Source organism: Engraulis encrasicolus, chromosome 3 (genome assembly GCF_034702125.1).
Source record: "Engraulis encrasicolus isolate BLACKSEA-1 chromosome 3, IST_EnEncr_1.0, whole genome shotgun sequence".
In the NCBI taxonomy this organism is placed as follows: Eukaryota; Metazoa; Chordata; class Actinopteri; order Clupeiformes; family Engraulidae; genus Engraulis; species Engraulis encrasicolus.
The window spans coordinates 31,762,189-31,777,188 of record NC_085859.1 but is presented as its reverse complement, the minus strand read 5'-3'; the positions used below and the strand labels follow the sequence as shown (position 1 = coordinate 31,777,188).

At 42.5% G+C, this 15,000-nt stretch overlaps 1 protein-coding gene across 1 annotated transcript in view; it reads left to right on the top strand.

The window, feature by feature from the left end:
• cds1 (CDP-diacylglycerol synthase (phosphatidate cytidylyltransferase) 1) overlaps positions 1 to 15,000 on the top strand; it is a 47,764-nt gene that overhangs the window by 11,403 nt on the left and 21,361 nt on the right. The window contains exon 2 of the mRNA XM_063195218.1: positions 13,898 to 14,058. Within this exon, the coding sequence (XP_063051288.1) occupies positions 13,898 to 14,058 (161 nt within the window). The remainder of the gene's footprint in view (positions 1 to 13,897; positions 14,059 to 15,000) is intronic.

Genomic DNA, 15,000 nt, shown 5'->3' with positions numbered 1-15,000 from the left:
GTGTGTGTGGGAGTGTATGTGCACGCATGCATGCATGTGAGTGTGTGTGTGTGTGTGTGTGTGTTTGCGCACGTGTGTGTGCGTGCGTGTGTGCGTACGTTCGTGCGAGCGCACATGTGTATGGATTTCTGTTGGAAAGGGAGAGTATTTGAGCAGTCGTTACAGTTTGGAGATTCTTCTAGATATTTCTGTAGGCTAATAAGTCTCCATGGACGGAACTCCCACCCCCACTCCCCAAATCTATTTTCATCCACTGTTGCTTCCTGAAGTCATATCGCAGTTGTGCAAACAATCACAGTAGCTGGAGAGTCATCCAGTAGTCATCAGCCCTTGCACAACAACACATAAGCTTACAGTATGATAGCCAGCCACACCCGATTCAAGCTGTCACATTCACATTCCTGCTATTCCTGTATATTGTACATTGTAAATTTGCCAGCAGAGACAAAATGATCCCATGCACTTCATATTCAACCTTGTCGACACTCTTATAGGCCTTTTACATTGAACAGTAATAGGATGCCCGAAACATTTAGGAGTGCTGTCCTTCGCTTCATTCATTCGTCTATGTTTTATGTGGGATTCAGCACCCAGTTAAAAAATCTGTGGTAATCGTTAAGCGTCTCCTACACTTCTCAAGCCTCACTAGCTGCCATTCATCACGTTAGGCAGCAGGAATGGATCTCTCTGGTGGGTTTTGCACAGATTAGCAGATTAATTAAATCATAATAATCATCAGTGCCGCATGGGTTCATGAGGCCACGCTGCATGGTTGCAGCATAGCAGAGTCAAATGGTAAATGGTTAAATGAACTGCATTCATATCACACTTTCCACTCCTTCGAGCACTCAAAACACTTTAAAATGGATTCCTCACATTCACTCTTTGCACTCACATTCACACACGGGTGGCAGTGGCTGCCACGCAGGGTACCAAAGCTGTAGACCTCACACCGGTGGTAGGGGCGGTAGACATTCAGCACCTTTGGTATGGTTCTGTGTTGTTTCTAGTCACACCCAAGTGACTCTAGACACCTTGTCAGCCCATCCGACTGTTGTTCTGTCAGTTGGTTTGTGGGGAAACGGGTGTGTCTGTTTGATTTTTTTTTTTAAATACAGCATTTAATACAGAAAAGGCACACAGCAATGGAACACACTGAGGAAGGCATATCACCAAAATATGTCTGTGTGATTAATGGCTCATGCAAACTGCTGCCTTATTGTCCTGTCTTGCAGGCAAATGAATGTAGGAAGCAGATGCACCCCTGAGCTCACAAAGTCATTGTGTTTCGCTGAGCAGAATGTGTGTAAGGCACGCTGTATTAGCAAGTCTGTATTGCGCTGGTGTATTTCACACCCCATGTAACAGTTGTGGTGAATCATAGCTGACACTGGGCTTATTTATTTCTCATAAAGGCATGTCAGTGTTCAAAGCAGGTTAAGGTATGTGTGGACCAGACACACTAGACCACAAATGGCCCACAAAAGGAGGTTTCCGGTGTTTTGAGGCCATTGCTTTGGCTCTGTGCGGTTGGTTGAGTGACCCAGCACCTGCTCTAGTTGTGGTTCTCACAGGCATTACTCTTCCTTTTATGGTGCCCACCGGCTACTGTAGAGCCATGCCCAGGATGAACTGGCACTGCAAAATACTGTATCATGGCTAAAAGACTGGGACTCACTGGGGAAAATAGATACTGAGATACAAATAGATACAAAGAGATACTGTATGTGGATACATCGGGGTCTGTCAGGAGCAGGGTAAATTAGGACTGATTCAGGGTTTTTTGAAAACATACCTGAAAACAGGATTTTTATTTTTTAAGGGCTTTGTAATCTGCCGCAACTCTGTACTTTCAGAGTGCTCCTTTTGTTCTTGGTGTCCTGTAGGAAAAAGATACTACAACAGACTTAGATGGCTACATAAACCTGATACATGGGAAAGAAGATCTGAGCCACGTTTATAGTATGTGCGGTAGTTGACGTGGATTCCAGGTGTGACATGACCGTGTCATAATAGTGTCACAACGCAGTCATGGACGTGTCATAAGCATTTTAAGACTGTTCTCATTAAGTGACATTCAGCTATGGTCAGTGTGTTTCCACCTATGGATAGTGTATCACACAGCATCCAGTTTTTCTTATGGAGTAGTATTGTGTTCAGTGCCTGTGCTGGCTTTCCCCCAGCACTGTATTATTAAAGCACCTACCTTGACAACAAACACTATCAGTGGCGGAACAATTGCACACAGGGCCCCAGGGCAAAACACTGATAGAGCCCCCCATACGGCCTGCCATAGTCACAATAGGGCCCCCAACACCCATACAGAATGGCCACGGGTCCAGGGGCAAATATCCTGCTTGCCCCCCCTATAGCACCGCCCCCGAACACTATACCACCTTGACCAGGTCCACTGAGAAGATAGATCTTTAGAATGTAATTTCTAAAGTTACTTTACCAAAAGAAAGCCTGTATGCTTTTAGGGGTTTTCAGATCATATTTCCTATGAGACGATTATAGTGATGTGTTTCTGATACCGGCTAACCCCCAACCATGTTGAATAATGACATTTCTGCAGGAAACACTGAGGCCATAGGGGCTATATTGTCCATTAAGGGGAGTAGATGATGTTGGTAGTCCTACACACACAGGGCTTTATGGCACCTTGATGGGCCCTTAATAGAACCAAAAGCAGCAGAGAGAGAGAGATAGAGTGTGCGCGCGTGCGTGCACGCGTGTGTGCGGGCATGCGGCCCCGAAAAAAAGCAACAGCCCTGTGCTCTGCCCATGCTCCACACAAAGCTTGGCTTCAGTGAAACAGCCTCAGTGTAATTTAGGGCCTCTGTGGTGCTATATGGCTACACTCCCTTTCTGCTGATGCTGTCATCTGCTCCCCTCACACACAGAGAGAGAGAGAGAGAGAGAGAGAGAGAGAGAGAGAGAGAGAGAGAGAGAGAGAGAGAGAGAGAGAGAGAGAGAGAGAGAGAGAGAGAGAGAGAGAGAGAGAGAGAGAGAGAGAGACATGATATGATATGATATGATATGATATGATATGATGTGCTGATCATTAGGGATCATTATTTTTTTACAACTTTTTTACAAGTGTTAGTACCCTCTTGTAACCTATTCTCCTATTATTGTTATATCATAGTTAATTCTATTAGCTAGTTCTATGTTGGCAAATATGGGGGGGAAAGCAAATTAATTCATTGAAAAAGATTGATTTAAGAATCGTGGGGTGTATCGAACCGTCAGACAAGGATGGTGATACCAAATTGTAAATTTAGTGTATCTATTGCTCTAAATTAACTTTAATTATTATTTTTTTCATCATCAGCCAAAATGGCTCGTAGATATTGATATCAAATTGGCTAGAAAGTTGGTATTTTCTACCAGCCAAACAGAGATTTAACCAGCATTTGGCTGTTTGGCTGGTATTAATTTAGAGCCCTGAGTCTATACCCTGCTTCTCACTGTGAGGTTTTCCTCTTCCCTGTGTGCCACTTTTCTCGGTGCTCTCCTCCTGCTCTATTATTTCTTCCCTGTGCTACTTTCTACTTACCTGTCAGATTTTTTTTCTCTGCTCTGTTGATGTTTCTTTGTCCTACTCCAAGCTCCCCTTCTCTCTCTCTCTCTCTCTCTCTCTCTCTCTCTCTCTCTCTCTCTCTCTCTCTCTCTCTCTCTCTCTCTCTCTCTCTCTCTCTCTCTCTCTCTCTCTCTCTCTCTCTCTCTCTCCTCTGTATCTGTATCCTTCTCTTTCCCCCTCTACCTCTCCTCTCTCTTTGTCTCTGTCTCTGTTCTCTCCTTACCTAGGTATGTCCTCATTTTTCACCACTCTCTCCTCTCCTTCAGTAGCTCAATGTTGTTCTCTCCCTTCCTGCCCTCAGAAGTTTTAGTTATTAATCTGTGCCCTGTGGCGTGCCACTGACTGTGGCCCATGTGTGGCCACTGCTCCTCCGTGACAGATTTATTTGTTTTCTTTTTCTCGTCGGATATTTGCCTACATTATTTACATGTGGTTTGCTATCAAGTGTCTCATCACCAGCTGGTTGAGTTCTACAGTACATGGTGCTTCAGTGTCACAGAAATGACAGGTCTACTCTGTAGGGAGATAGAACAGGCTTCTCCTCATTTGACACCTGGAGATATATTTGCTCTTCTGATATAGTGACAATGTATCTCTTAACTAATACCACTACCTCCACGTAACACGAAGTGTTTAGCTGAAGTGTTTACACAAATAGGCAGAATCGTGGTTATTCATATCCCAGTTGACTTGATGAATACCAGCCTCCAGGTTTCTGGTTACAACACTATCATCTCTCTTCTCTTAGCTAAAGGTGGATAACCAGATTGTCAACAATTCAGGGAAAGTGTTTTGTTTGTGGAAGAGTATCCACTGTGTTACTCCACCCACCCGATATTACCTGATTTTCCAGGCAAAAAATGTTTAGGCGGAGGTGATTAGTGCAAAGAGGTGGGGTATCAGGTTTCCCGATCGTATTCAGGAGATTTAAGTGCACGTAAACACATCCATTCTCTTGTGGGAGAAAGCGAGACAGAGCAATTGAAAGAAAGACAGTGACTGAAAAAGAGAGAGAAAGAGTGAAACAGAGAGAGTGTGTGTTGATGTGCACATTCATTTGTGTGTGTATTTGCCAGTAAAATCAGTGTTGATGTCTCAAAACAGTGCCGGTAACAAAGGTCCATAATTGTGGGTATGTTAGAGCTGAATGATCATATGCTAATGCAAGAGGAGGGTCCTAGCTTTCAAATCCAGCTCATTCCATGTTTTTATGTGCTTCGGAGGCTGAGATATAAGGTTTTTATTTGCTGAGGGCACCTTTTCCCAGAAAGCACTTAGGCATTTAGCAGGCATTTTTTTGCAGGTGCCTTGGGCTAAAACAGGTTAAAAAGTCCATTCAAACTTCTCCTTGAATCGAAGTGAGGGTGGGATCCCCACTATGAACGGAGTGCAACAAAGTCAAGTGTGAAGTGGAGAGAAAGGGGACGCAGACGAAATGTGAATGCACTCTTAACATTTCTCTCGTGTATGGCTTCTCTCTCGAGTGCTTTTACCTTGACATCCGGAACACACAGAGTGTTACCGGAGTGCTTGGTGGGCACAGAACGTGCTGTTGTTCTTTATGACCACTGTCAATTATATTAGATTGTTTTATTTATGGCATTATTTGGCATTTATTTATTTGCCATCTGTCACAGACAGATGGCACATAAATCTAGAGGAAAGTAAACAGTTCAGTAGCGTAGCGGTTGTTGTCTTTACAGAAATGCAGCATATTGCATAAAGTCGAGTACAGTTTGTATTCCATGCATGCAAATCAGATAAAAAAATGTGTCTTGCCGCTGCTTGGCAGAGGACTGTACCTTATGCACGACCCATTGCTTTTTAGATTAAGATTAAAAAAAAAAACACTTTCTTATGTGTAAGCTACACACACGCACACAATTCTTTTCGACTTCTTGAGAAAAACATTGGCAACGCTACAGTAGAGTAGAGTAGAGTATTTTTAAGGTGTCTGTCAGCTTACATAAATACACAAGTGGGTGGGAGACGTGACGCCTTGTTTTTTCGTAACATTGGTTAAAAACCTACAAAACTGTTATTTTTAAGATTTATGTAAAGGTTTATATGTCAAATGTCCTGCGGTGTGACTGTAACATTAATGAAACCTGGAATATAATATATATATAAATTAACCAACAACATTTTGAATAATGTATGAAGCATTTGGCATGATTGCATACATATTAACTTTATATTAAGATATGTGAATGTGGAAAAAAACTCAAGACAGTAATATTAACTAGAAGTTCAATTTCGTAACACAAATTGCGTCCTGTGGGGTGACATGTATGTCAATGTTTGTGAATGGGCAGCTGCAAGGCCAACTACAAGGATCTTAAAGACTGGCTCCTAACCAGTCAGTACCTCAGTTATTGGAGAGTGCTGTGGAAGTTTAAGGTGACTATTAACCTCTTAATATGTCTTCATATTGCAATGTTTCTGTCACACAATGCTTAGGTTCATTTTATGGTGTCCTGTGGTGTGACTGCTCTTATAGAAGGAAAAAAAGTTTTTTTTATAAATGAAAACACATATTAAGATTAAACACAATATCATTATCAAATTAGCATGACCTCAGATGTCAGTCATGTATACAAAAGGATTGAAATGGCCATAATGCAGTAGGGCTACACAATTAATCGAAAAATAATCAAAATCGTGATAAAACAGTGAAATCGAAGTCATGATTTTAATCGTGATTTAATCATGGCAATAGTGACCTACTTTTGAGAGCGTCCTTGAAGCCAGAACATACTGACAGGCTGGTGTTTCTGGCCAGAAATCTGTCCACTTAAGTTTCATGCTATTACCTTGACATAATTATTGCAATTAATTTTATTTTGCTCATCCCGTATGTTATTCATTCTTGGTTATATCTCATCTTGTTATAATTTTCAAAAAAAATCTGCGAAAACAACCACAGGTGGGGGAGTCACGTGATGCGCTTGGTGTGAGTGGGTCGTTTCTGTCGCCCTCCCACCCTAAAGGCCAATAACTTGCTTTTTTAATCATTGAAACCGCAAAAAACTGTTGATTTAACATTAGTGAAATGCCCGGAACAGAAGGGAACTCGAATCAACGTGAAACTTTGAAGGGAAGGACACGAGCTGAAACGAAAATGCAGACGGCTAACCGTGAGGATGATGGTGACGAAGGCGTTGCTAACGCCATTGCTCAAAATGTTACAGAAAAGATTAGCGCGCTAATGGAGCTGAAATTCGCCGAGTTACAATCCTCTCTACACGGGCTGAATAACCGCATCGACGAAAATGCCACTAGGATAACAGATGCTGAAACGCGCATTTCGGAGTGTGATGACCGCACAAGCTCTCTCGAGAGAAAGGTTGCCGAACTTGAGAAAACTGTGAAACTCCTGGATGCCCGTGTATTGGATGCTGAAAACCGTAGCCGCAGGGACAATCTACGCATCACAGGTCTCAAGGAAGGCACGGAGGGAACCCAAGTAGTTGAATTCTTTGAAACCTGGCTACCAGAAGTTTTGGGACTGGAAACAAAGAATGGTCGTATTAAGATTGACAGGGCGCACAGAGGCAGAGCGCCTGTGCCACCGCAGCCCGGTTATATCCGACCTGTCATTCTGAAATTGCACAACTTTAGGGACAAGGGGAGGATTCTGGCGGCCGTCAAGGACAAGGAAGAAGTTATCTACGATGAGAAGCAGGTTTACATTCGCGCAGACCTATCACCCCGAGTGAAAGAAGCCAGGCGTCAGTTCAACGCTGCGTGCGAGGAACTCATCAATAGGGATGTACGGTTCCAAATGCGCTTCCCGGCTACGCTTCAGTTCTCTCTCGACGGAAAGGACTATTCCTTTGAGTCTTCAAAGAAAGCGGAGAAGTTCCTCAAGGTTTGAGTGTGACCCTCCAGATGTTTACTAGTAGTTATAAGCTACTGCCCTTTCACCTGAACAAGTAAATTAAGCTACGGGATGTCTTGACTCTGTTTAATAGCCCATTAACTTACCCTTTTCTGCTGAAATTCTGGCATTGATTTTTTTCTTTTTCTTTTCTTTCATATACGTTTTCTGAAGGGGAGTTTACTTAGTTTTTTCCTCTACCTGCCGTCACTAGGCTATTTCTTTATGGCTCTGGCCCTTTGCATGTGTTTTAAAAAAACAAACAAACAAAAAAAACAGTTGGCTTGGTACAATTAATGACTATAGCATGATGCTCCCTCTTATTTTATTTTATGTTATCTAGCTTATTTTTCTACTTAGTCTGCCATTTGACTGTGATGGGCTATTATTGGACTACACTACTTTCCCAGTAGCCTGTTCATTTGACACCTGTATCATTTATTATATGCACTATATTTTGAATATGCGGTTTTATTGCTTTACCTTTAGCTGGCCAGCGGGGTTGGGGGGGGGTTGTGGAGAATGTGTGTTAGTGGGGGAATGGATTTAGGTCTTTCTTCTGCTATCTTTTTCTCTCTTATTGATGGAAAGACACCGCTCTGCGTCACTTATCTCAAGTATTTGATTGCCATGCGATGGCAGCTTTTCTTTTTCTTTTTCTTTATATGTGGGGTGAGGGTTGTTCTTTATTGGGATGCGCGCCATCATTTGGGGATGGACCTCTACAGGCAATTATTTATTTTTTCTTATTCTTTTATTTTTTGTACATGCTTTTATGTAGGCTACTGTGCTCCTAACCTTAGACTTAAACTGGCACTATATTTAACCAACAATTACTTTACTACCCACATGCCTTCATGCACATGTTTAAATATAGACTATTATGAGTAATATCAAAATTATTTCGCTTAACGTGAAGGGCATTAACCATGTGATTAAAAGACAGAAAATTCTCTCATTCCTGAAGAGGGAGAAATGCCAGGTAGCGTATCTTCAGGAGACTCATCTTTCTGACTTAGAACATGTGAAGTTAAGAAGGAGCTGGGTGGGCCAAGTGTTTTACTCCTCATACAACTCCAAAAGCAGGGGGGCAGCTATTCTTTTACATCGCAGCCTGCCTTTTACCCTTGAGAAAACAATAAATGACAAAGAAGGCCGCTATGTTTTACTATCAGGGTACTTATTTGGGGAGCATGTTAGTTTTGGTTGTGTATATGCCCCCACCGTTTATGAAGCATCTTTTTTTCAACAACTTTTTTCAGACCTGGCTTCACTTCCCTCTTCTTACTTGGTCTTGGGAGGTGACTTCAACTGCTTGCTTAATCCAAGCATTGATGCCTCACCGCCTCGTTCAACTTTGTCTAAGAAAAGTACAGATTTACTTGATTTAATTAAAGACTCAGACTTATATGATGTATGGAGGACATTGCACCCTTTAGACAAAGACTATACTTTTTTTTCCATCCCCCACCAATCTTTTTCTAGAATAGATTTTTTCCTCTCTTCAAGGTCTGTTTTGAGCAGAATAGTGAGCTCTACAATAGGCATCCAGTCTATTTCGGATCACTGTCCCATAGCCATAACAATTTCACCTCCTTATAGGGACCCTTCCTTTAGGCACTGGCGACTGAGCCCAGTCTTACTTCAAAAACAGGACTTCATTGCTCTTATAACTGCAGAAATTGGTCACTTTTTTGCTGAAAATAATACACCTGGAATCAGCCCTGCCACCCTGTGGGAGTCCGCCAAGGCATATATACGTGGGTCAATTATCTCTTACTCCTCAGCTCAAAAAAGGGATGCTATTAAAAAACAATTGGAATTAGAAGAAATTGTGAGTGACCTTCAGGCTCAGCTCAAGCGCTCTTATAACACTTCTTTGGCAAAGCAGTTAGAAGCAGCCCAGTCAGCTTTAAATCAGTTGTTAACCCATAAAGCAGAAACACAAGTATTCTTTGCAAAACACAGGTTATTTGAAGCTGGCAATAAGCCTGGCCGGCTCCTTGCTCGCCTTGCTCGTGGCATTAATGAACCAAATGTGATTCCCTCTCTAATAGACAAACATGGATGTAGGCACTTTAAATCAGCTGATCTAAATAAAGCCATGAGATCTTTCTATGAGGAACTATATAGTTCAGACTGCATATCCTCTTCAGAAGGCCGTTCTAAACTTTTGGACAGGTTAGAGCTACCACATTTATCTGATGATCAAAAGGAAGCATTGAATAGGCCAATTAGCAGAGAAGAAGTTCTTGATACCATTAAAAACCTTAAAGGAGGCAAAGCCCCTGGCCCAGATGGATTTGGTCCTGATTTTTACAAGACTTTTGGTGGACTATTGGTTGACCCCCTCACAAATATGTATTTGGATTCTTTTGACAAAGGCTGTCTGCCCCTACTTTAAACCTTGCCCACATCTCAGTCATTTTGAAGAAAGGAAAGCCACCGGACCAATGTGGGTCTTACAGACCTATTAGTTTAATATCAGTGGACAGTAAGATCCTTTCCAAACTCCTGGCCAAACGACTGGAGAATCTGCTCCCAGTACTTATAAATTCCGATCAGACTGGTTTTATTCGTGGACGTCACTCTCTCAGTAATGTAAGAAGGTTATTGAATATTGTTCAGTACACATCTCAGAGGAAGATGAAAGCTCTGGCGATCTCCCTTGATGCAGAGAAAGCCTTTGACAGGGTGGAAATGGGTTACTTATTTGATATAATGCAGAGATTTGGTTTGGAAGGGGATTTTCTTAAATGGACTAGAACAATATACCACTCTCCTACTGCTGCTGTCATAACCAATGGTCTACGGTCGGCACCCTTTTCAGTGGCTAGAGGCGTGCGCCAAGGCTGCCCACTTAGCCCACTGCTTTTTGCTTTAGCTTTAGAACCTTTAGCAGAACTCATAAGGTGCCATGTTGATGTGAAGGGAATAGAGCTGGAGTCCAGGGAGCATAAAATTGCCTTATATGCTGACGACATCCTTTTGTTTGTAACATCTCCTGAAACGTCCATCCCTGCTATTATGAATATATTAAACGAATTCAGCACTATCTCAGGATATAAGATTAATTATGATAAGTCCGAAGCCATGCCACTTGGAACTCTGACTAATGCAGATGTTTTGGATGATTTTCCTTTTAGATGGTCAGTTTCTGGTTTCAAATATTTAGGTGTTAAGGTTGGCCCAAATTTGAGGGAACTGTGGAGACTTAACTTTGCCCCAGTTTGTACAGCTATCAAGAGAGATCTCGAACGATGGCATAACTTGCCTTTATCCATGTTTGGACGAGTTAGTCTTGTGAAAATGAACGTGCTTCCCCGCCTGTTATATCCCCTACAGATGCTTCCTATATATCTCACCAAGAAAGCCAACAAGGACATTGAAAGGGCCATATCAAGGTTCATTTGGCAAGGCAAAAAGCCAAGACAAAGGTTTAAACTGTTGCAACTCCCCACGCACATGGGTGGTCTGTCTGTGCCCAATCTTATTTTCTATAACTGGGCCTGCCATGCCCAACATCTCTGGGTTTGGCTACACACGTACATTAGGAATGAGGCATGTGTCGATTCCTGGGCCTGCTCTCCACATAGTCCTTGGAGCTTAACTACCTGTGATGTTGCGAACATAAAACATGAGGTAAAACACAATCCCATTATTTACAGTAGTATCAGAGTTTGGCGTGATATAACAAAATTTTTAGGAAGAAAGAACATGAAATCTCCATTGTCTCCCATTACTCAAAACCCTGATTTTCCAGCTGGTGTTGGGCCATCTGTCTTTTCCATTTGGCGAGACAAGGGGATCCATGTACTTGCAGACTTATTCAGAGATAGCTCACTAATGTCTTTTCAGCAGTTACAAGAATTATATGACATCCCTAGGACTCATTTTTTTGGTTATTTACAAATTAGACATTTTGCTTCCTCACTGACAAACGCTCCCCTTACGAGTCTACCTCTCAACGACCCAGAAAGGTTCCTCTTTATACGTAAGAATCCTGAACATTTTGTTTCTGCCTTTTATTACACTCTTACCTCCTCTGATGTTTATGAGCTCCCCAATATTGCTCACAAATGGGAACAAGATTTGGGCTGCGAGTACATAGAAGATGACTGGAAAGTGGCCATAGAGTTAGTGAGATCTATATCTACATGTAACAGATATAAGGAGACTCAGTACAAAATACCCCATAGGCTTCATATCACCCCGGTTATTTTGCATAAAATGGATAAATCATTCTCCCCTCTTTGTATTAAATGCCATTCTCAAAGGGCAACCTATTATCACTGTTTCTGGGAGTGTAAATTTATCTCCCGTTTTTGGACTCATATTGCTAAAATAATTTCTGAGATACTTCAATTTGAGATCAAGAAAGACCCTTGTGTCTTCCTGGTAGGTCTGCCCTCTAGAGAATTCCAACTCTCTGCATCTAGGTATACACTTCTTGAAAAGCTCCTTCTCATTGCCCGGAAGTGCATTCTGCACAAGTGGATAAAAGAGTCCCCTCCAACTGTTACCTTATGGTACAAGGAGATTTTCAATACTCTCCCACACGAACGCTTACAGGCTGCTGTTAAGGGACGGGATGGATATTTTTTGAAAATTTGGTCCCCTTTCTTAGACTATCTCCCAGACGACCTAGGATGCCTGCTTAGAAGGGGAGAAATTAGTGCCTTTATGCGCCAAAACCCCACTTCTGTTTAGCTGATACCTACACGTCAGGTGGGGGGGAAATAGGAGAAAAAAAGGTTGTTTGATGCACTTTGCAATTTTGCATATTTTGCCATTATATTTTTCCAGTTTGGAGCCAGCCAATCTCTGTCCTGTTATATTTGTAGGTTTTTTTTTCTCCCTCTCTATTTATGTTTTCTTACTTTCACCAAATGTCTGTATTTTCTTTTATTATTACTTTATGTTTTTACTATTATTATTTTGTTTCATTGTGTATTTCTCAATGTCTGTAGTGGGCACATGGGGGAGGGGTGGGTGGAATGTTATGTAGTGTTGTTGTTTCTTACTTAAATTCAATAAACAGTTGTGAAAAAAAATAAAAAAAAAATCTGCAAAAATCAATAATCGTGATTATGATTTTGACCAAAATAATTGTGATTATGATTTTTTTCCGTAATCGTGCAGCCCTATAATGCAGTGAATTTCCTGTGATGCGACTTCATTTTCCTGCGGTGTGACATGCCTATGCAATGTGTTGATGCAGGACACATTTTCCCAAAAATGGCAAAAATAAGGCGAAATTCCACGGACCACTAAGTGCTTTATTTTTTTCTTTTTTTTCAATTTTTTCCCATCATTTTTTTCAGGAATTGGAAAAACTTTTTTTTGTTTTTGCGTTACACCCTTAAACGTCAACCACCCAAGTACACCCAAGACCTAACACACATTATTGCACATTCCAGTAAACATTATCTCCATATGAAATGAATGTGAGGCCAGGGCCACTCCCTGAATGCCCGAGTGTGTGTGTGTGTGTGTGTGTGTGTGTGTGTGTGTGTGTGTGTGTGTGTGTGTGTGTGTGTGTGTGTGTGTGTGTGTGTGTGTGTGTGTGTGTGTGTGTGTGTGTGTGTGTGTGTGACCTCTCTCTGTGTGACCAGAGGGCCGTGCGGTGCAATGTGAAGCTATAGCAGGAGAATGACATAAGTACCCGCTCATCTGCCACTGCCCTGAGGAGGGCTTGGTCGGGAGCCTGGGGGTGTGAGGCTACCCTGGACTCATTGGGCTCTGCCCATCCAGTGCCACACTGCAACCATACTTGCATACTTGTGTGCGTGTGCGTGTGCGTGTGTCTGTCTGTCTGTCTGTCTGTCTGTCTGTGTGTCCGTCTGTGTGACCTCTCTCTCTCTCTCTCTCTCTCTCTCTCTCTCTCTCTCTCTCTCTCTCTCTCTCTGCTGGACTGAGGTCAATCTGTCATATGACTGTGATGACCATTATTATTATGGACGCTGGGAGTCTTCCTTGGTGATAACGATGTCCTTGGGGCATGGTCAAAACAGTTGCCATAGTTCATATTACATTTGTGTGTGTGTCCATCCACGTGTGTGTTGCAGACCTGTGTACTGTTCTCTCATCAGCTACTGTGTGTTATTTGTGTGTGTGTGTGTGTGTGTGTGTGTGTGTGTGTGTGTGTGTGTGTGTGTGTGTGTGTGTGTGTGTACCTGTGTGTACCTGTGTGTACCTGTGTGTACCTGTGTGTACCTGTGTGTGTGTGTGATCACCTATTTCTGTGTGTTTTTTGTGGTTCTGTGTGTCCATTGATGTGTACACACGCTGTATGGCCACATCCCTGACCTATTGCCATTAGTGCATACTCACTATGCGAGTCATTCATATCCATGTGTTGATGTGTCTTGGTGTGCGTGCTTGAGTACACATATCATGTGTATTCATGTACTATATGCGTCTCTGTGTTGCAGGAGACAGATGGAGAGGACAGGCTGGGTCTGGCTGCGGAGGGTGAAGGCGAGGGAGAGGGAGAAGGGGAGGGGGAGTCCAAAGGTGACACTCCGGACGTACCCCCCTCCGTAGACAACACTCCCGAGTGTCTCAACAAGGCCCTGGAGGGCCTATCGTCCAGGTAAGGACAGGAGACCCAGCACCCGTCCATGCTTTAGACCTCCAGGTACTATAGAGCATCTGCTATAGGAATGCCACCTGTAGATTAGCTAGACGGGGTTTAGCGTCATTAGTCATGGGATATTATTATTGAGCATGTTTACATGCACGTTTTGTTAAAAATCAAAAGTTCGAGAGAAGCGTCATGAAATTTGGCATACCTAATTTTCCACCTGCATTCTGTTCTCCACTCAACTGTCATTCACCTGAATTCACCGCGAAAATATGGGCACGCCTATTTAACCAGCTGCATCTCATTCTCCGCTCTGCCGTCATTCGGTGGAATTTCAGCGCACAGAAAATTTGGAACGCCCCTTAATTAACTATCCAGCATTTATTCTCCACTCACCTGTCTCCAGTCAGCAATTTTCTTTCTCGCTCGTACCCACCACCTCCCCTTTCGCCTCCCTTCTGCCGCCGTTTAATCGATTCAAAAGTGTCTTGCAATACGCCACGTAATCTATCTCAGCTTCAGCGAATGCAGTGGTCCCTGCAGACCACGTGAAGCACTTTGATGATCAGTCCACTGCTCATGTAAACGAAATTCATACGACTCATGTACTTCTAGCACATGAAATGCATAAGTATTTGACATTCATTTGAATAATGAACCGATTCTAGAATTTTAGTATTTGCCAAACAATTTATAGTGCAGACCAGGAGGAATCATGGAAGGGAATTTTTGGCAAACACACTGTTAGAAAATCAATGGCCACTATTCAAATATTCAAATGTTTTTCTCCCTGGCTGTAAACAATGTGTAAGGGCCCCTCATGTTGAGAAGGAAAGACATTCCATTCATATTTGCTGAGCAAATGTAGAACTTTAATGAAACTTGCAATAATCGTCACTGTCACTTAACACAGTAAGGGAGCCCAATACAGTTTTTTTTTTATGTGGGGTC